At 37.8% G+C, this 23,281-nt stretch overlaps 1 protein-coding gene across 1 annotated transcript in view; it reads left to right on the top strand.

The window, feature by feature from the left end:
• Positions 1-19,363, top strand: part of LOC140241571 (uncharacterized) — a 30,672-nt gene extending 11,309 nt beyond the window's left edge. Inside the window, exon 3 of the mRNA XM_072321307.1 lies at positions 19,185-19,363. Within this exon, the coding sequence (XP_072177408.1) occupies positions 19,185-19,363 (179 nt within the window). The remainder of the gene's footprint in view (positions 1-19,184) is intronic.
• The last annotated feature ends 3,918 nt before the right edge of the window (positions 19,364-23,281 follow it).

The following is a 23,281-nucleotide window of genomic DNA, read 5'->3' as shown; positions in this document are numbered from 1 at the left end:
GCGGCAGCACCAACCTTATACAACTGTAGCTGCGTACGTGAACATTTGCATGCGTTTGCGTGTTTTGAGAGCACTAGCATTGTATTTACACTGATCGTACAAAAAATTATTGAACTATGCAATCGAATGCAGTCGATAACGCCAGGCGACTACTCTTAGATCGAGGCGCATGTAATTTTTGGCATTTTAGAGATTGCTCTATTTCTCTTATATTGCTATATCTCTGTATGTGAGTAATGTTGTACTCTTATATTTGATAGGGATATTACAAGTACAATAACCTACAATGTTCGAAAAATAAATTTCTGGGTACAGATACACTTCAAGTATATTCTTTTTTTCTATGATCTAGGGATCTCTGTTCAAAAATTGGACTGTTGAAAATGTAAAATTATTATTTAGTATGCTTGGAAGAAGGCTTGACAACACAGTTAAGATTTTCTCTCTCTGTATACCGTAAACATAGAAATTTTCACGGTACATTAATTTTTTGCATATTTTGTGCTATTTCTGGTTAGCATGAATTCTAAAACCCACATAAATATCTTCACAATTTTCCCTGTGTGTTGTGAATGGATTGACAATTTAGCAGCGCGAATTCCACAACCCACGAATATGTTTTTGAGCCACTCAGCGCGGAAAATTAATCACACGAAAATATCGACATTTACAGTAGTTGGTATTTGCTCATCTCTGAAGGCAACATGTAACAGTTTTATGGCGACACTCCCATAGAAAGGTATGTGATAATATCATTAAGACCAATCATGTTTTTCTTGATAAGCCTTGTTAGATTCAACATCAGTAGGGTAGTAAAACACTTCAAGAACATAATGCAAAAAAATAATGTCATATATTGTTAAAAAGATACTAAAGCGCAACAAATTTAGTGGAGAATAAATCTGAATCAATGGAAGACTTGCAACTTGCACTGGTGGGAGTGACCATCATCACTGTTCTGTTGAAAACATGTCAAAGTTCAAAATCTTGTGACTTTGTTATTTTTGTGTCAGGTTGTAAAAAGATTTCTGTCACTCTGTTTGATTGCATTTACCCTATGCATTAAAGGGAAATGAACATCACATATACTCGAAACATAAACTTGAATACAGTTGGCATAGGGCTGTAGTAACTCTGGAGACAAATTCAATTTTTTATATTTTTTTATGTGACATTATTATCAAATGTCTCTGCCATTTGAGAGTACTTGGAGTGTGACTGCTTTGTTTTTGTTCTGATCTCATTTTCAAACACTTACAGTAACACAGTCCAAATGTATACTGCAAGGGTCTGAAATAGATGGCAAGTTCATTTGTGACCCGCGACAACGGTTTCAGGCAAAAGTCGCAAGAGGAAATTCCCTCCTAGGCGGGGTACAAAGATTTTGACCATTATTTTTGTCGATTTGGTTTTTTTTGCAGAAATTGAATCTTTGATATGTTTACTACATCTACACCAAATTTCGGAGCATAAGACAAAGTTTTTCCTATCGAAAATGGAATTTTAAACACCCTATGTTGGATCGCACTCGTCAGCTTCGATGTTCTTTCGAACGCCGCGCCAATATGCCCAGTGTTGCTACGGAGCGGCGTCTCTCGTGCGATTGGCCAGTGCGTCGCATACATTTACATAGTTCGGCTTTCGGAGATACGTCTTGCAGCGTGTCGGAAATGTTTTGTCCACGCGTGCGTGCTCCATTGTTATTGCTACAATAGACACCTGTCGGTTCGCTCTCGTGTATGCTCTTCGTTTGGCTTTCTATCAGAGCGTTTCTACCGCGTTTTCGACAACGGAAATGAAACAAAAAGTGAACACAACACTAGACAGCACTGACTTCCAATGTGAAAACAAATACGATAGGGAACATTGTTTGAATGCGTCAGAGTCGCAAATCGTGCAACATGTGATCGGAAACTCACTTGATTTTCATGCTTGTAGTACGACAACAGGTTGATTCAGAAAGACAACAGAAGAGAGGAAAGGAGCGGTCATATCTGACCAATATTAAAATACACTGTAGGGCCTAATCCACACTAAAATTGAACCAAATTAAGTAGAGTCGTGTTTGTTTCTTTCTTTCTTTATCGCACAATGCAACATATACGAGATTGAAAACAAAACAAAGGGTCCCAAATAATGAAATTTACAGGACAAATCAACCGCAATGATAATGTGATTTCTAAAGATGTGTATACGAATGCGCCACCCGTTCCTGTGACGTGAACACACAGGCATAGCGTGTGAAGGCCATTCGGTAATACGTGCACATTCACACGTAATCAGCAAGCTTGCAATTATCATATCCGCCATCTTGAAAGACGTTGTGTACGTACTGGCAAACCACAGAGAGTTCTGTGTGGTAAACCAACCCGAGCGAAACGCATTGTGTATTCGGCTCCATACGCTGAGTTCCGAGGAAGGTGCCCGGGAAATTTGACTCTCTCAGTGAGCCAATCAGAAGCCGCTGTGGTTGCTAGAGACGGAGCTTAATCTCGATTGGCACCATCGTACGGATGGGTGATTCTCAACTCGCATCGCCGGTCGGCATTGTCTTCGAGCAAGAGGTGAATCTTCAAGCCCGTTTTCTCGCAATTTTGTCAGGCTAACAAATCAAAAAGTGCATTATATTTCGCTTTATTTGACCACTTACGGTGCCGGAGAATGCAAGTGTTTTATATCATTGCAAAGCTTAGGAAATGGGCAATGTGATTCAATTAAAAAATGCATTTTCAAAATTCCCGACTTTTGCCTGAAATCGTTGTCGCCGGTCACATTTGTGCACCCCCCCCCCCCCGAAAAAAAAAAATGCTTCTTTTCCCTCTTTTCCACTCCTTAAAGAGGAAATCCACCCCCAAAAGAAAAAAATAAGCTTCAAGAGACAGAGAAAAATATTCCTTATCTACAAGACTGATGCAAAAATGACGCAAATTGAATAAGAAATAAGGAAGATATGACATTGAATTTTCACATTTTTTGGAAAACATATCTTGACCAGTCCTTATGAATATCCAAATGAGTGAGTTGGTGATGTCATGCCCTCACAATTTTAATGTATGTTACATATGAAATTTGGAATAATTGTTCTTTTTAGCTAATACGAGCAAAAGCATGTTCCCTCACCAAAATACATTATTAGAGTTAACATTCGATCTGTTCTTTTTATTTTTGGTGGTTTTAAGGCAAGTTTTATATTTGTTAAGCTGAAATATGAGATTCTAGTCATTTCTGCATATGATGAAATGAATTAGAAATTGTGAGAGCACGATATCGTCAACTTGCTGATTTGAATATTCCTAAGGACTGGTCAAGAAAATATATATCGAAAAAATGTGATATTTCATAATTTTATATCTTCCTTATTTATACAATTTTTGTCATTTTTATGTTGTTCTGTAGGGAATATTTTTCTCTTTCTTTTAGAGTTTATTCCTTTTTTTCGGGTGGGTTTCCTCTTTAAAGATAATAAAAAGTTTTGATACCTCGAAAGTTTCCCTGAATTTCCTTGTTTTAGTTTGTGTTTCAGGTTAAAGTACCTTTCATATAACTAACACTGTGAGACTTACTCGCCCCAAAGTGCTCTCTTGTCTTAGTAATCATGCAATTAACTGCGACCAGCAGCCCCATACGCATAGCGACCAGCAGCCCCATACGCATAGCGTAATTGGGCTTCGCATTGTAGCATTCAGGATCATGACAGATTTAGTATCGCGGGTACATGTCAAGTTAAAATCCCAAAATTTCTTCAATTTGAAGACTTACCAATTAAGTTGAAGTATTGAAAACAGGCTTAGGGCAACGTTTGGTTCTGCCAATAGTCCTTTTCTGTTCGAATTGATGACTGAATGTGACTCGGTCGAGAGGACCTTGGGAGAACTACGTTCACTGAATACTACAGCCAGTGCATGAGAACACATCACATGCATGCACACAGATTTCAAATCCATGAACGGATAAGATGTCGGGATCACATGAAAAAACTTGGTTGAAATTAAAGCGTATCTTCGATGTATTGGAAAATTTCTTTCTTTCTGCAACTTTCTGTGCAATAACTCAAGAAAAACATACCCTATCACCACCATATTTTGCATATGTTTAGTTCATGTCAATAACATTATTTCACAAAATAACAACTACTTGATCAGATGCCATCTTGGGTATGCAAATTAGGGTCAAAGGTCATAAATGGTTCATCCTGTATCTTGGTAACTATATGTCCTATCTTTCTCATATTTTGCACACGTAAAGACCATGTTACAAGGATCATTTCACAAAATAACCACTAATTGCTCAGATGCCATCTTGGGTGTGCAAAGTGGGGTCAAAGGTCATATGTACTTCTTTCTCAATCTTCGCTATTACGTGTTATCTCTATGGGAGGGAGTTTTTCTAGATGTGAAAATTGACATGACTATCTTTATCAAGCACTATCTCACTTAAGCTTCAGTGAATTTCTCCTAGATTTTAATATGTTGTAGCTGAAACTTTGTGCTATCATATAAGTGCCCTTTGTTTTTTTACACGATGTCGGTATCACGTCAAAATTCTTGGTTGAAATTAAAGCTCATCAACGATGTATTGAAATATTTCTTTCTTTGCGCAACTTTCTTTGCAAAAACTCAAGAAAAACATGCTCTATCACCACCATATTTTGCACAGGTTTAGTTCATGTCACCTACATTATTTCATAAAATAACGACTTCTTGATCAGACGCCATCTTGGGTATGTAAATAAGGGCCAAAGGTCATAACTGTTTCATCTTGTATCTTGGTGAATACCTGTCCTATCTTTCCCATATTTTGCACACTTATAGACGATGTCGCAAGAATCATTTCACAAATTAACCACTTTTTCCTCAGGTGCCATCTTGGGAGTGTAAAGGTGGGTCAAAGGTCATGTATGTATTTGTTGCTGTATCTTCGTTATCTAGTGTATACAGAATTTAGAACCAAGGATGGCAGATATGACTCCCTTTTCTAAATGAGAATCCAAACATCACACGGCCAATGTCTCTAAACACAGATGAAACCTGTATGGTCATGCGTATTTAGATCAGGACTCGAATCATTGATAAAAAAAAATCGGATCACCTTAATTTGTCAGTAATGACAAATTACAATCTCTAGTTTTTTCTTGTGTTTTTTGTTACAAGCAGGTAACAATATTGACATTAAAAAATCTATCATATGAAGGCAGAAACAATTGGATGTTACATCTCTACGAAGTTTTCAGCTTGTTTTTTCCAAAATGTGAACCCTAAACACTCCCTCCTTCCAAACTGCTTCAGTATCATATCTGTTTGGACAAGTTGCAGATTTCATGAACAGAATCTTAAGAGAAGGGTTGCCATGGTAATGAGCATGTATGTAAGCTGTTATTCCTGTCACTATGGTGATTGATTTTATAATACTTTGTTCACTCAGTCCTTCCGATTATGTAATGTTATGTATGAATGAGAGCTCTTCAGTGGAATCTGTCAGTCGAACAAAGATTATTATTATTTTTTTGGGGGGGGGGGGTGGGGGGCATTGTGTTAAGAGCAGATGGAAACAAATCCCTCTACATCAAATGTCATATTTGATTGAGCTGCAGTCTTCAGTGATCTTGTGGTGCATTTTGTATAAGATATTCTGAAAGAACTTGTGTTCAATAATGAATTTAGAATGCACTCTTTTGATTTGTTGCCACACAATATCAAAGAATCTAAAGAAAGAGTTAGACACAGCACTAGTCATGAACATGTCCAGGTTATATAGTAGATGTACAGTTGTAGGCCTACATGTAGCTTACTTGTAGCACTGTAAGTGACGTAGAATTGCATGCGTACATTGTAGTGATTCTGTGATGCACAACATGGCCCCATTTATACATGAGGCTTTTTGTCCTTTTCTTCTCAATATCGTTAAAGGACAAGTTCACCTTCATAGACATGTGGGTTGAGTGAATGCAGCTATATTAGTAGTACACATCAGTGAGAGTTTGAGGAAAATCGGACAATCCGTTCAAAAGTTATGAATTTTTTAAGTTTCCACTCACTCAAGGCTGGATGAGAAGACTATTACATGTATAGCTTGTGATGTCACATGTCATGTGTACAACAATATAAAGAAAGAATAAAGAGAATTCAACATAGTTTCACTTTTCTCGCATAACAAAAGAACACTTGACTTCTCTCTTTCAGAAGATATGGGGAATAATATCACCCTTAACATCATATGTCAGTAACAAGTCGATGAAATGAACACTTTCTTCACAGAGTTAAGTTTTGTGAAATTTTCTATTTATTTTCTTTATATCATTGTTCGCATATGACATCATACACTGTAGTAGTCTTCTCATCCAGCAGTGACTGTGCAAATACTTTAAAAATTTATAACTTTTGAACGGATTGTCTGATTTTCCCCAAACTTTCAATAGTGTGTTGTACTAATATTGTTGCATTCACACAATCCACACGTATATGAAGGTGGACTTGTCCTACTATAACTGAATTGATGCTTCGAAATGATCTTCCATGCTTGAAACCATTTTATCGTGTCTGAAGGTTCATATTGATATTGAAATGATGACTGGAACGTCGTTTTGAACATACCCTATACTTCGAAAGTGTGGGAGTAGTCTCATATTGATATTTAACTCGTAACTGAGCAGGGCGCAGTGTACGGCCTCCTTCTTGCCAAGTTGTCCCAACTTTGGACTCCGAAACCGACATGGATGTGCGAGCATCATCATGGCACTTTAGGTAGAGCCCAGGAGGCTGTGTAATAGTGAAACTCTTTCATTGCCCCACTGCTGCGGGATAATTTATCACAAACCAGGGTCTGCAGTCTGAATGCTCTCATACACTGTACATGCTAGTAGTGTTTCAGGGGGCTGTGTCTTGGTATTTTTTTGTACAATTGCACAATGGCCCGAATTCACGAAGGTGGTACAAATGAAACCATGGTTTAAACCATGGACAAAAACCATGGAGCGCCAAGTGTCGCGAGAAATATTTCGTTACGAAATCAGTCATTTCGTCGATGAAATGATTATTTTGTACCGAAATGACAACATTTTGTAACTAAATGAACATTTCGTCCACAAAATGATAATTTCGTTAATGAAACGGTCATTTTGTCGACGAAATGACCAATTTCGTAACGAAATATTCCGTGCGACACTCGGCGCTCCATGGTTTTTGTCCATGGTTTAAACCATGGTTTCATTTGTACCACCTTCGTGAATTCGGGCCAATGTGTCTCAAACACCATTTGTCAGGATATATTAAGTGAGACAAGGTGATTTACTTTCAGATCAGACATGAAAAAAAAAAAAAAAATGGTGTACTGGTATCCAAAGAATTGTATGTGTTGTGGGCACCATTTTGTCGTTGTTTTATGATCCAAACTGAGCTCTGTGTTTATGACAGTGCATATCAATTACCAAAGTTGAGTTCAAAAAGGAAAAAAAAAAAAAGAAAAAAAATAGTACATGACTTTGCAACTGATTAACAAATTGCCCTACATTGACGTAAATAAGCACTGAATTGATCAGTGTTTTATTAGTAGCCATGGCAAAAGAAATCATGGGGATACACTGTACATACTTGGGCATGATTTGAACCTATGACCTCCTGATTTCCGGACAGCCGACAATGTGCAAATCGATGTGACATTTGGGAGGGAATGATGTCTTTGCCTCATCTTACAGTAATTGTACGACAGTTTTATTTACCCTGGTTTGAACTGCACAATTTTTAATGTTCGGTTGTTTATCTACATTGTAAATCAGTGTATTCACATTACCATTCTTGTTTGTTTATTATGCCTCCGCCACGAAGTGGTGCCGGAGGCATTATGTTTTCAGGTTGTCCGTCCGTCCGTCCGTCCTTCCGTCCGTCCGTAATGAATTTTGTGGAAAGGGTAACTATCAAAACCTTTTGAGGTATCCTAATGAAACTTGGCATGTATGTGTATTAGGGGGTGAAGTTGTGCCTACATGTATCAACTTTTGAGTGCACATGCTCAAGGTCAAAGGTCAAAAGGTCAAGGTCAAATACATAAAATTTCACTATTTCCATCATATCTATGCAATACCTGAAGATATTTTGTTGAAACTTAGTGTATGCATGTATTACCCAATTAAGATTGTCTGGTGAAAGTTTGGGTCATGAGGTCAAAGGTCAAAAGGTCAAGTAGATATATTAAAACTTCACCTTTTTTCTCTGTACCTTGGAAAAGGTATCTTCATGGAACTGGCAGTGATTATCTAGCGAATTTAGGATTCATGGGGTCAAAGGTCAGGGGTCAAAGGTCAAGGGCAACACTTCAAAATTTTACTATTTCCCTCATGTTTATGCAATGCCAGCAGGATTATTTTTTTGTAACACTTGGTGTATGCATGTATAACCTAATAGAGATTCTCTGGAAAGTTTTTTTTTTCTTTTGTTTTTTCCTTAACGGTCAAAAGGTCATCAAGTGAACGTGCTGAACTAAGTTTTTCCTCCATATCTCGGAAGTGGCTCAAGTTATCTTGAAACGCACTACATATTTATGCATGTTCTGCCTGACACTTAGTGACAGTGATTATCTTATGAATCTTAGGGTCAAAGGCCAGATGAAAATGGTAACAATTTACTATTCAATACAGAAATTACACTTTTTCTCCATACCATGAAAATTACTCAATGCATATTAATGTATGAATGGGTCAAAGTCAAGTTAAACGTGCATGGTCCTGGTGTTTTAGTCAAATGCGTACGTGGGCGCATGGCGCAAGTGTCCTATAGAGACCTACGCTATCGACTTCTCTTTGGCGCTTACGCTGTGGCCCACTTTCCCGAGTCCGAAGAAGTCCGATTCAGTGTAGTCAGTGGTCCGATCACAGTTCGGCTCATGAATCGGCTGAGGGGGATGACAGCTTTAGCAAACTTCTTTTGTGATGTCACAATAACAAGCACATACCATGCACGCACCCTGGCATTACTACAGACTGCGCAATGCGCATAGAAGACAACAAAGGCAACGTTACTTTAGCAACACCTACGCACTTTACTCTTGATGACAGCTCAACTTCGGTAATCTTCGTATCAATGCTAACGATGATCGGCAGTATCATCAACAGCACCATCTACACTACCGGGACTATGCCCCTTTAAAATCCTTAAATCCCAAATACATGCTCTCCTATTCATCCAATTAAACCTAGGTCAAGGAAGGTGAACATTCAACACATTTGTGACAAACTTGTCATTTTAATATTTTGCCAATTTTGTGAAAATGTTATCACACATTGTCCATAACTATCTAGACCTATTAGGAGAATCATGCATTATGGCGGAGGCATACCAGTCACCATAGCGACATTTCTAGTTTAAGGTTATTCTCTTCATTGAAGTCAACTTGAACATGGAGTGTTCAGGAAGGGGGAGGGAGGGGGGGGGGGTTGGTGACAAGTTTACCAAGCTGAGCAATGCACTGCAGCAGTACAAGTGTACATTGGTACGGTAGCAGCAGCAGCAGTGTGATTCTCATATGGTGAGGCTCTTTTGAATAGCATCCAGTAAATACATTTTAGCACTCACTATTGTTGACTGAGAGTTGTATACTGTACATTGTGGCAGTGTGTGGAATTGCTTGGTGCACATACAATGTACTGGTAACCATCTGTCCAACCTACAGAGATGCTTTTTCTTTTTTCTTTTTTACCTAGTAGTGTGGGGATTAATGAGTGGCCTAATTCATATGCTGCCTACCGAGGTACACTCGAAGACCAGGTACATGTATGGATGCCAGATTCCCAGAACAATCTGGTCAAAAGGGGGATGTGTTTTAGTGTTAAAGGGGAAGGATAGTAACTGATCAGTGGGAATCAGTGGAAATGCTGGGAGATGATTGTTCCAATCCTTATGGGATTCATTCAAGAGTTCATTGTATATCTATTGTTGTGTGAAAATGATTTGCTTCAGAATGGTCTCATATTCAAGTCATGTGCAGTTTAATGCTTCCAGGTTAGCATCCCTGGTCAGTGACGGAGCATTAATCTGCACATTTCTTGAATATGAGACCGTTCTGAAGCAAATCATTTTCACACAACAATAGATATACAATGAACTCTTGAATGAATCCCATAAGGATTGGAACAATCATCTCCCAGCATTTCCACTGATTCCCACTGATCAGATACTAGCCTTCACCTTTAATGCCAACTTTGATGCCAACAATTTGACCCATTGCAAAGGTGTAATCTGGGTTCAGAAGTAAGAATATTTTGTAAGTCCTCGACAATATATAACTGTCCTATGTGACCGAAGTACTGTAAAAGTGGAAATTTTCGCGATGTTGAAATTTTTGCGCATTTCGCGCAACCAGAAACTAGCGCGAAAATAAAAACACGCGAATATTTTTGCTTGCCATATGTTCCTGTGCGTGATGTCTTGATTCCGCGGAATTAAAAACACGCGAAACTCTTCTGACCCGGCCTAGCGCGAAAAATTAGTCGCGCGAAAATATCCACTTTTACAGTAATCAAAGTGGTGTGTATGGTGGTTAAAGGACAAGTTCACCTTCATTAACATAAGGATTGAGAGAATGTAGCAATATTAGTAGAACACATCATTGAAATTTTGAGGAAAATCGGACAATCCGTTCAAAAGTCATGAATTTTTGAAGTTTTTGTGCAGTCACCGCTGGATGAGAAGACTACTGCAGTGTATGATATCACATGCATACAACAATATAAGGAAAATATAAAGAGAATTTCACAAAATTTCATCTTTTGAAAAAAGTATACATTCCCTTGACTCGTTACTGACATATGTTATGGGTAATATTATTCCCATTGCCTTTAGAAAGAGGCAAGTCAAGTGCTCTTTTATTATGCGAAAAAAGTGAAAACATGCTGAATTTTCTTTACATTTTCTTTATACTGTTGTACTCATATGACATCACGAGCCTTAGTAGTCTCCTCATCAAGCGGTTCCAACACAAAAATTTTAAAAATTCATAACTTTTGCATCGATTGTCCAATTTTCCTCAAACTTTCACTGATGTGTTCTACTACTATTGCTGCATTCTCTCAATCGTTATGTTAATGAAGGTGAAGTGTCCTTTAACAGGATAGTGTCTCTAGATTATGGAGCTTCAAAGACAAGCTCCTTACTCAGATGTAGCTGGTGTGATTGCAGGATAAGACCCAACCTATCAAAATGTATCTGGCCGTTGAACTTTATCTGGCCACAATCATTGTTGAGCTCATGTCACAGTTTTAGAGTGTGTGATCTTGGTCATCAGAAATTTGCAATGGCTTTAATCTCAATCTAAAGCACTGTTCACACCCTTTAAAAAACAGAGAATTTGCTGCACAAATATTGTAATGCATGCATGCATGTACAGGCCTACATTGAGTGTAATTTTCAGCCCAGAATTGAGTGTTAAATGCATGTTTTGCATTATGTGCCTAATGTGGATGATTATTGACCTCTTTCAGTCAGAATGACATAATTATACTATGTGCATGCAGCAGTAAGGTTGTGAGCAAGGATGACTGCCTTTAATCACTGGGGTCATTACTGTATAGATGTCTGTTTAACACAGTAAGCCTGCCATATGCAGAATGCATGTTCAGGGACGTGTACAGGGATATGGGCTGGTCTTACATTGGAGTAGGAAATCCATTATTGTAGGGAATTAGGGCAAACGGGAGAGGGACAGTGTCAAGTGTAGAGAAGTCCAGATGATACGTGACACTTTTCGTCAGCTGATCTCGGAGCAACAGCCTGGGACGAATCTACAATAACACAATTTACAAGTGATCTGGAGTGTTTTTCTTGGGTGTGTGGGTGTGTTTATGTGTGTGTCTGTGTGCATAGTTTTGAGCAATGGTTGTAGATTGTATGTGTTTCACAGTGCACTGTACATGAGAAATCAGAACGCTGTTGGTTATTAAGGGTGTGTACATATCCAGTTCTGGTCGAGGTGAGGATTTAGCTTTTAACGTTTTGCGAGATATTCAGAAACCACTCTATGAGATGTCAAAGAGCATGCAGTTCTGAGGGGTATCAAAAGTTTATTTGATGAAAATCGGTTTTGAAATGGCTGAGATATCCAAAAACAAGGTGAAACAAAGAGATCCTAATAAAGTTGTGGCATGTCGCCTTTTATTAGTACTTAGCACTTTTTTTGATATCTCAGCCTTTTCAAAACCAATTTTCATCAAATAAACGTTGAATCCTTCTTAAAATTACATGCTTTTTCATATTTCATAAGAGGCTTTTCATTATCTCACTTAGGAATGTTCAAAGCATGAATCCCCCCCCTCAACCAGTACTGTACAGTCCCTTTAAAGGGTACATGTACGGTGCGGCCTGCCTTTTCAGTTTTCTGCTGTTGAGTTTTCTGCACTCTACCATGGCTGGAGTGGTTTGCTGTAAACTACAACAACCATGATTGCTGCTGTATCTATTCCACTGCTGTTCCACAGCACCGATCATTGCTACCCCTGCTTATGCTACTACTACTTCTACGACCACTGACATTACTACAACTACAACTGTACTGCTACTTGCTGTTGCTGCTGCTACTACTACTACTACTACTACTACTACTACTACTACTACTACTACTACTACTACTACTTACTACTACGCTATACTTCTGCTACTACTAGTACTACTACTACCTAGTACTTCTGCTGTTATTGCAGTTGCACTACTTATACTATTATTGACATAGCTACATACACGTACAACTACTATAACAAGTGCTACTACTTCTACTACTACTGCTGCTGCTACAGGCCTACAACATTTACCATGGTTAGGATCAGTGATGTCACTTTCACAACAACATCATTTCCAATACCACATCTCAGGATTTCTAACTTTCCAGCTTTGTCTGCTTGCCAAGGGTAACCCAAATCTGTTTTAGGGCAAGTGAAGAAGATATGGCTTCTTTTCTGGCATGGCAACTATTATGACTTAAAGGACAAGTTCACTTACATGTGGATTGAGTGAATCAGCATTCACATCAGAATAAGTTTGAGGAAAATTGGACATTCTGTTTAAAAGTTATGAATTTTTAAGGTTTAATTGCCACCATCTCTGGATGAGAAGACTACTGCAGCTTGTGATGTCACATACGTAGAATGATGTAAAGAAAATATATTCAAAGAAAATTCAACATATTTTCACTTTCCTCACATAATAAAAGAGCACTTGACTTGCCTCGTTCAGAAGGTGGAGGAATGATATTACCTTTAATATATAGTGTATGTCAGTATTAAGTTCAGGGAGTATACTTTTTTTCAAAAACTAAATTTTTAGGGAATTCTTTTTATATTTTATTATATCGTCCTACGCATGTGACATCACAAACTGTTGTAGCCTTCTCATCCTGTTATGTTGGCGCTGAACTTTAAAGATTCATAACTTTTGAGCAAATTGTCCATTTTTCCTCAGACTTCAGTCAGTGATTTGTTCTACACAACATTGTACTCAATCCACATTTGGGTTTCGGTCTTCCTTATTAAAATGTCAATACACTCTAGTGCTCATCAAATTAAAAAGGGTGAGAAATACACCAGAATACAGAGCGAAGGAGTAAACATCCGACCTCGTTAGCCATTTACTAGTATTATGGAGCTAGAGCTTTCTTTTTGTGATTTTGAGCATTCATTATGCATTTGTACTTTGTAGTGTATACTGATTATATGACTCCTTCCTTTTGGTGGGGCAAGTGATTTTTCACCTCAGCCTCTCAGGCACCCATTTGTTTATCCACTGGTCTGATTGAATGTGTGACATGTATTATGCTACTACTTCTAAATACAAAGTCTACTGGTATTGTACTACATGGTGTACCATTCCCAAAATACAGCAAGTATCTTGCACTATCACATTCTTCTCTCATTATATCGAGCAACAGCTACAATACATGCATTACTACATGTAGGCCTATGTCATTGGTGGAGATGCAACAACTACACAAATAGTACTGCTGCTACCCCTGTTACTATTACTACTACTGCTGCTGCTTTTACTACTACTTCTACTACTACTCGCAGACTACTACATTGTACTACTACTACCAGTACTACTACTACTTTTAGTATTACTATTTGGTATTTTACTGCTTCTGCTATATCCATTGTACCTCTCTGCGAAAGATTTTGACTAGTGTTACAGTTACATTTGTTATTAAACAGACCATGCAAATTTCTGCTGACTTGTTTCCACTACTGTACACGGATAAGCCTAATACTACTCCTCAACACAGTGCTATAGCACTGCAGTAGATTGTCTGTGTGTGTACAATCTACAATAGGCCTACAGAGCACAGTGTACAAGTTAGTAGCGTACTAAGCTGGGAGTCTGCCCGTGCACAACAGTGTGAATGAGTGAATCGATCGGAGCGCTACTCGGCTGGAGAAGCAAGAGGTTAAGGCTAGGTTGTTGGCAGAGAGAGAGTAATAGGAAAACAGAGGGAGAGAATGAGTGGTAAGGCTGTTGGAGTGAGCGGCTCTGTACCATAATATTCCGCAGAGCAGAGCCAAAGCAGTTTGGCTAGGGCTCTGTGAATAACGAGTGAGCTCTCTGACCCTGCCCCTTTATGCTGCACAAGGTTTATGGTCTTATGCCCACTGTTATCAGTCAGTTGCTGGCATGAATTGCCAGTGGGGAAAACAACAACAACAAATAATTATATATATATATGTATATATAATATGCATATACTTTGCCTTGAGAGTTTGTGGTTAAAACTATGGGCAGAGGTGACTCCAAAATAGTGCTATTGACTGAGGGATGAAGCCCCAAGGGGAATAGTACTTTTGGATGCACTGAGGCCTCTCGTTTTAACCAGAAACTTTAAATTAATGCAGAGTGTATTTGTTTTGTATTTTGAATCAAAAAATGTAAACAAAAGAAGGGAAGTTGTGTGGTGCATGCGATGTTGTGGAGGGGGGCGGGGGATTCTACACTGACTGTGCAAAGCAGCACACAATGTTGGAATTACTTTATGATGTCACAATTGTTTTGTTAGAAATCAGTAAATTTCTGAGAATGAGGGTACGAAGCAATGCGCAATGTCAGAATTGCTTAGTGACGTCACAATTACTTTCTGACATTTCACAAATAGGGCCTACTGTTTGGAAAATGTCGTCATAAAAAGTGACATTATTTTCCAAATAGTATGCCAGCATACATAATTATGTAGTCATACCAACATTCTGACATAGCTGAAAATACCAGTATAATCATGTGAAGCTCTTTCGGTCAATCAATAGAGGATAAATTTTTGATCCCAATTATAAATATATAGGCCTATTTATGTATGATGCATATAAATACATGGCTGGATAGTCTAACAGTGCACGTGAGTAGTGGTTGTTTTGTCTGTTTTTCACACTGAGTATAATCATGGGCAGCCAACTTTATTCATATTCTGGTCCATCAGTATGCACCATGTATTTTTTTTTTTTTTTTTTTGCAGTACACATGTACTTCTCTTCTACTGAACACATCCTTTTATTCTGTTAAGGGAAGGTGCCTTTACAAAATTAAAGGGGGCGCATGCACCCCCACCCCTATTTTTTTCTTTTTATTTCTTTTGTTCTAATAAAAAATAAAGAGGGGCGCACCCCCCCCCCCCCCAAACCGCCACTGGTCAGGACATGGTACACAATGGTATGGTAACTTGTTGTTGTCGGGAATAATCAGAGTGTTCCAACCTCAGGATATTAAATGCTCACGCTGGGGACTAAAATCAGTCTCCCATGCACAAGTCCACTTCAACCTGTTGACAACGGTTTGATTTTGCTACAACATGCAATTCCCATAGACGCTTGCCCGAGTATACTCGGGACTCATCCTCAACAAGTTAAAGGGATGGTATAGTATTGGTCTAGATGAGGATGGGGCCTATAACTTTTTGCGAGATACCAAAGTACCACTTATGAAATAGTACAGAGCATACCATTCTAAGAGGAATTCAAAGTTTATTTGATGACAGTCGGTTTGGGAATGACCAAGACATCCAAAAACAAAGTAAAACAAAGCAATTGTAATAAAAGGTTGGTCCCTCCTTTTATTACTATTGCTCTGTTTTGGATATCTCAGCCATTTCAAAACCAATTTTCATCCAATAAACATTGAATTCCTCTTGGAATTACATACTCATCCATATTTCATAAGAAGGTTTTTCATTTTCTCACAAAAAGAATGTTAGAAAAGATAAGTCAGGTCTCAACCAAAGCTATACGATCCCTTTAAACCTTTTGAGTAGAACATTCTGTATGTCCCTAGCTCCCTGCCAGTCAATATCCATTTTATTGTTGCACAGACTGAGCTGTGCACAAGTTAACTTATGATGTCAGTAGTGATCACACTGTATATTGTTTGTGGTTTGTGAACAATTGTACGTGGCATTCTTGTACCATTTCTTTTTTTCCCCACTTTGATATGAATGGCTGAGTGTATCCCAAATTTCTCTGATTGGTATGCCTTCTACTTCTATGCATTTTTAAGTGTCTCATAATTGTATATTGAATCACCACATTGGTAAAGTGAAGAAACCAACCAACCAAACAAGCAAATGTAGATCATATGGTATGCACATTTGCATGAACATCCACTTGCACACACAAAAGAAAGCAACAATAACAAAATTAATTTATGAAACCTGCTTAGATGAGGAGAATCCTGGTGAAGGTGATGCTTTCCAATATAGGTAGAGTCAGGGCAAGTTTTTATCAGGGTATGATTTTAATTTATATATTTGTTTATTCAGTAATTTATTCATTTGCTGTCAAATTCATTCATATTTTTGATTATTAATCTACACTATATTACAAGTACAAGTTGTGTGAAAGGTAAATGAAAACCAGCATTCTATGATTGTTACAGGGTTTGTTTGTTTGTTTGTTCATTCTTGTATGTATTTAAGTAAAGTGATATTTCATGGATGAATTAGATGATATCTGAGTAGATGAATATATGATGAGTTAATTCACAGTCACTTATATACATAAGTCGATGGCACATATGTCCATTAATCGGCTACATCAATGAAAATTTGAAGTCCCAATCACATTCATAGCCTTACTGGTTTTGCTCCTCTGCAGAAGCAGAAATCAAATATCTACTAAAGTCAATGCATTTTCCTCTGTCCCATTAGGATTGATTTATATACAGAGTTGACTGTATTTGTAGATTTTATTATTTTACTTTCATTAGTAGATTATTCTATGAATCTATTCAGCTGTACAACCCTCTAATTTTGATGTATTCAATTTAGATATTTCATTGAATTATTTGTTCATTTATTTTTTCATTCATTCGTTCATTCATATATTTTTTCAATTCATTCATTCATTCATTCATTCATTTTAATCATTTATGTATTTATTTATTTAGAACGATAGCCAGCATGCCTAAAATCAGAGTTTTCCTGGTGAAATTATAGATAGTGCTCAGTTTCGGAGCTGAATGTGCATGTTTCATTTGTACCTCATCTGTGCTTGCTGCACATGAATGTTTTTTAGATAACTTTTATGTAATTTACAGCATTTAGGAAAGTACTAGCTCTGTTATTCCTTGATAGCCAGATGCTTAGACATGAATTTCTGTGCAAACAGTATACAAGGGATGAGATTATCAAGGGATAATATCAAGGTGGTTACCTTCATGTGTGGCTTGTCATTAATCTGTTCACTTTACGTGCAGATTAAAGGTCCAGTTTACCTTTTGGAGCAGTGATTTCAAAAATGTTCAAGATATCACATTTGGTGCACATATGTAGGTCTGTTGTATCATAAAACATCCTACCATGTGAAATATTTGCAATAAAACCTAAAATATAAGGAAATATCAGGGTTTTTCTCAATAAACCGTAACTGTATACGGTTTAGTCTGGAAACATTTTTATTATACCTATTGTTCACATTTTGTGTATTTAACAACACTTAACATCAATTATACGGATTCAAATTTTGACAGAGATTGTTTCTATCCGTAACTCACATTTTACAACTATTTTAAAGCACTAATGCTGGGTTTTTATTTAATCTGCAAATGGTAAATTATGCCTTTAAAGTGAGATTAGTATAGTTAATGGTGAGCATACCAAAGTTTTTTTTTTTTTTTTTTTTTTATAGCAGTTCAGTAATAAGGACTAACAATTCATGTAGGCAAATTTTAAAGGCATTATTTACCATACAGTTGAAACAAAAACCCTTAGTTCTAAAATGTGAGTTAGGAATAGAAACAACCAATGTAAAAATGTTCATCAGTATAAACAATATCAAGTATTGCTAAATATACAAAATGTGAACAATAGTATAACGAAATTGTTTCTATAATAAACCATCTACAGTTACGGTTTAGTAAATATTCAAAGAAATAGTGATGGGACTTATATTTAAGGCTTTATTGCAAAATTGTCATATATGGTAGGATGCTTTGTGATACAACGGACCTACACATATGAATCAAATGTGGTAACTTAAAGGGACTGTACAGTACTGGCTGAGGAAGGATTTATGTTTTGAACATTCCTCAGTGAGATGAGAAACCTCTTATGAAATATGAAAGAGCGTGTAATTTTAAGAAGGATTCAACATTTATGTGATGAAAATTTGTTTTCAAATGGCTGAGATATCCAAAAAAGTAATAATAATAGAAGGCGACAGGCCATGCCTTTTATTAGGATCTCTTTGTTTCACCTTGTTTTTTGATATCTCAGCCATTTCAAACCGATTTTCATCGAATAAACTTGTGATACCCCTCGGAATTGCATGCTCTTTGACATCTCATAGAGTGGTTTCTGAATATCTCGCAAAATGTTAAAAGCTAAATCCTCACCTCAACCAGAACTGTACACACCCTTTAAACACTTTTTAAATCACTACTCCCATTGGTAAACAATACCTTTAAAAAGAATCTACTAATGGCAATACAGGCATCTTTGACTCCAGACGTTGGATATGAAGAGATAGGATTCAACTTTTGCCATTCTACACAGATTCATTCAGAGATGGTTGCCTATGGTTAATCATTTCATGAAGAGGGTAAGTAATGAGTGTACAGTGCGGCTTGATGGAAAACAGTTGCTGCAGACCAGTAAAATTTTATACATATTCATATGAAAGTATGAGTTTATTAAAAAAAAGAATATATATATATGGTTTTTTTTTTCCCCTTTCAATATAGATTCATTTGGAGGTGGTAGCCAGTTGTTGCATCACTCGCCTACAGCAGTACCCAGCCTCCAGCCGTCTGAGGAAGGGGACAGGAAGGTAAGGCGTGGTCTTGTAAAGAGACTACCACTGAAAAATGAACAGTCTCTTATGACAGACAGAGACAGATTCGACAGACAGACAGACAGATGATGGACTGAAATGTGATAGAATGAGAAATAAAAGGGGAGAAAGTCTCCGTTCAAGTTTGCCCGCGTACGCACTTGCTGTGAGCATACTGACAAAAAAGTGGCAGATCTATAAAGATATCGTTTGCTTCGACTTTAGTCGCATATATCCTTATACAGTCATTTGTGTGTATGTGTGTGTGTGTGTGTGTGTGTGCTCAGAGAGATCACTCGCCCACAGACTTGCCTGAAATAATGTGTCAGCATGTGAGAACAGTTACCCATAGCAACGCGACATACATATCTCCTGCATTGTGCCACAGAGAAGTTGCCTGTTGCTGTGAACTGCCACCATGCATTGTGAAGTTGTTCAGATGAAAATTTCTTCAGGATCTCTGTGCGTGATAAAAACTTTTCCTCAACCATATACCCTCCTACATTTATGGCATTTATTGTAAATGGTGCATCAGTATTGCTGTGTATCATTTGATGAAATGCCATTCAAAATAGTATTCTGAGACGCTATTTGTGCATTGCTGAAAGAGTTGATATGAGTCTAACCAGGCATACATATAAAGGCTGAAATTTTACCAGAAATTGGATGAACCTGCTGTCATTGGTGTCTTTATGTAACTGTGATAACCTTTAAAAAGAAATGAATCAGGTAAAGATGGCATGATATCATCAAGGACACTCTTAAAAAACGACAACAAAGCAAAAACAATATACGTGTTGAAGTTAATAACTGTATATGCTTTTAAACCAAGTAGTTGGTCTTGTAACCAGCACAGTCACAAGATTCCAGGGTTCCACTCATCTTGAAAGCACAGATTTTGTCTCCCAAAGACAGACAAATGATTGAAGGGATGGTATAGTGTTGGTGGAAATAAGGACTGGGCTTTCACCTTTTTGTGAGATATTAAGAAACCAGGTGTGAAATTGTACAAGGCATACCATTCTTAGAGGAATTGAAAGTTTATTTGATGAAAATTTTGGAATGGCTGAGACATCCAAATCAAAGTAAAACAAAGCGATTGTAATAAAAGGTGGGTCCCACCTTTTATTAGGATTGCTCTGTTTTGGATATCTTAGTGATTTCAAAAACCAATTTTCATCCAATAAATGTTGAATTCCTCATGGAATTATTTCATAAGAGGTTTCTCATTATGTCACCAAGAAATGTTAGAAACCTGAAGTTAGATTTCAACCAAAACTATATGACCCCTTTACAAAATGGGAGAGGAGGAGGGGGGAAGTTTATGTACATGTACGTAGTCCCAGTACCAATTTAAGATGACCAAAATGTGGTTCTCTGTGCATGTATTTAGCGTTAAATTGGATAAGAGTCTGCTGTTGGTTCCCAGTGACAGACGAGCCATCTAAGTACCAACTGACCTCAAATGAGTAATGATAATTCAATATGCAGGTACCTTAATGAAATAGCTGTGCTTCTCTGCTGAGCCGAGTCCTCGATAGTGAATAAAATGTTCATCGGGGACTGTGTTTATGATACATATATCAAGCATATGTGTCACATATACTATGATGACTCAAGTGTGATGTGATTTTAAAAATTAAATTAAGAAATAAAAAACATGTTTGGATGTGGAGATTCTTGTGTGATTTTTGGTACCTGCATTGGTCAAAATTTTTTCGGATGACTCATATAAAGCAAGTTCATGGATATGACTTGCACATGTGCAAAGCAAAAGGTCATTTGAGAATGTTTATGAATGTTCCATTGACCTAAAAAATGGAAAGAATCCTCTGCCAAGCTCTGTCTAGAATGTTAAGTTATTTCTTTTACACTTGTTGGAACTGTACAGGTGAAAGTGATTCATCAGCAGTGTTTATCAAAGCTCAAATGTCAAAGGTCATCAGAAAAGGTTAGAAGTAGACAATTCATGATATCAAAGTGGTGTGGGGTCCACAGTAATGGTCAAAGGTCCCTATAGTCTGATTACAATAGGCGTATTCTTCCAGCTACAACTTCAGGTAAGAATGTTCCACTGTGATGTTGATGCAATGTGGTAAGAAGGAATAACCAGTTGAGGACGAGTCCCAAGTGTACTCCGGCAAGTGTGTATGTTATGGGAAATACGTGGTGTAGCAAAGCAAGCCCGTCCTCAGTGGGTTAAAATGAATAGTCAATCAGGTGCATGAAAAGATTATAAAAAGAAATGTTGAATATCAAAGGTCACTGAACTGCAAAAAAAAAATATCTTCCAGCCATAACTTTAGCTACGTAGGAACATGTAGTTGACCCTTTTACCACCTTGTTTCCTTGTACAGCCTTCATACATCTTGTACCTAAAAGGTGATGTGAGCAACAAGGGAATTTTGATTATTGAACTGTCCTTTGCCAGGGTCATAAACTTTTGCCGGTTTTATGAAGTATCATGCTACTGTAACACTGGCACATACACCGTATAAAATATTTTTCCTCAAGTTCATCATGTTTGGATGACTGGAGGACTCATTAACAGGTTTTTGTCAAAGTTTTATGCTGGAGTCTGTTGATATCCAGCTCTGCATTATGAGTCATGCAGTACATACAGCTGTATGACTTCAGTAGGGTTTCTCCCTTCTTGTTTTGGAATAGTCCCACATGTAGCAGTGTTAGACTCAAACTGTGGAGCTTCTCCATCATTTTCTGCGTGGGATGATGTTCTGTAGCGCCCAAACCCTGAATAGTGAAGAGAATTTCTTGAACAGCAGAATATGGCCATGGGTCGGTTAGCTGGCCATAGAGATGTGAATGAATGGGACTGCATCCAAGATAGATCATACGTATAGCGTGTATACAGTGAAGGAGACCAGGGAGATGGAGGGAGACAGGCTGGGTGAGGATGGGTTGCCATGGCAACATGCTTTCTCCAGTGGTTGACAGTGGAGAGGAGTGGAGGCTTGTGTATAGATGGGAGTGGGATACGAGTTGTCACTCTCTTCTTCCCCCTCCTTCTCTCTGCCTCTTTCTCATTCTCCTGTTCAGCACGAGAGCTGGAGCCCCTCGAGGTCATATGCGCAGCATGTAGCTGCTCCGTGAGGCTGTCAAATAAGAGAGAGAGAGAGAGAGAGGGAAAGATAGAGGAATAAATAAGGCCAGTGGAGTGCATGCATGCTCAATTTTTGTGCGGGTCAGAGAGAGGTGACGCGCCCGAGAGAGGGAGATTGGTACTAGGGAGATGGCTTCTGTGGAGTCCAACCGGAGTGTAGTGCTTCCACTGTGCTAGTTATTGCACGAGCTCTACAGAGAAGTCATAGAATTGTCAAAACTATAAGAATTCTACTTTCGTAATGCTTTTGTGCTTCACTATTTTTTTTTCTTGCACCAATGTATAAAATGGTGTACATAGTAGATGCCACACTGTTTGTAGTTGTGGCATGCAGTGCATAACAGTGATGTCAACAAGTTGATTTGAAGCACCATGCTTGAGTATTATCATACTAATAGATATACATTTCATATTTTGCCATGGGCTGAGCCCAGATCTTGTAATTGTGCAGTCTGTTCAAGATACAGCCATGGAATGCTTGTGATGTGATTATTTTTCTGCCACGTTTTTGTCTCGTTTGTGTTTTGACGGAAAAAAAATCTGCAGTCTGACCATTCAATGGAGTTATGAATTCATTGATTCGTGAATGAAGTAGACAAGTAGAGCCTGGGCAAACACAGTAATGCTTGTTTGTAGCAGTAGTTATATTGTGTGTCATTGCACGGACAGAGTAGAAAGCTGTGCCTGTTGCTTAAAGGCATAATTTACCATTTGCAGATGAAACAAAAACCCAGCATTAGTGCTTCAAAATAGTTCTAGAATGTGAGTTAGGGATGGAAACAACCAATGTATAAATTTGAACCAGTTTAATCATTGTTAAGTGTAGTTAAATATACAAAATGTGAACAATAGCTATAATAAAAATATTTCCAGAATAAACCGTCTAC

The sequence above is a fragment of the Diadema setosum genome, chromosome 18, assembly GCF_964275005.1.
Source record: "Diadema setosum chromosome 18, eeDiaSeto1, whole genome shotgun sequence".
NCBI classification, from domain to species: Eukaryota; Metazoa; Echinodermata; class Echinoidea; order Diadematoida; family Diadematidae; genus Diadema; species Diadema setosum.
This window is presented reverse-complemented; position numbering and strand designations above follow the sequence as displayed.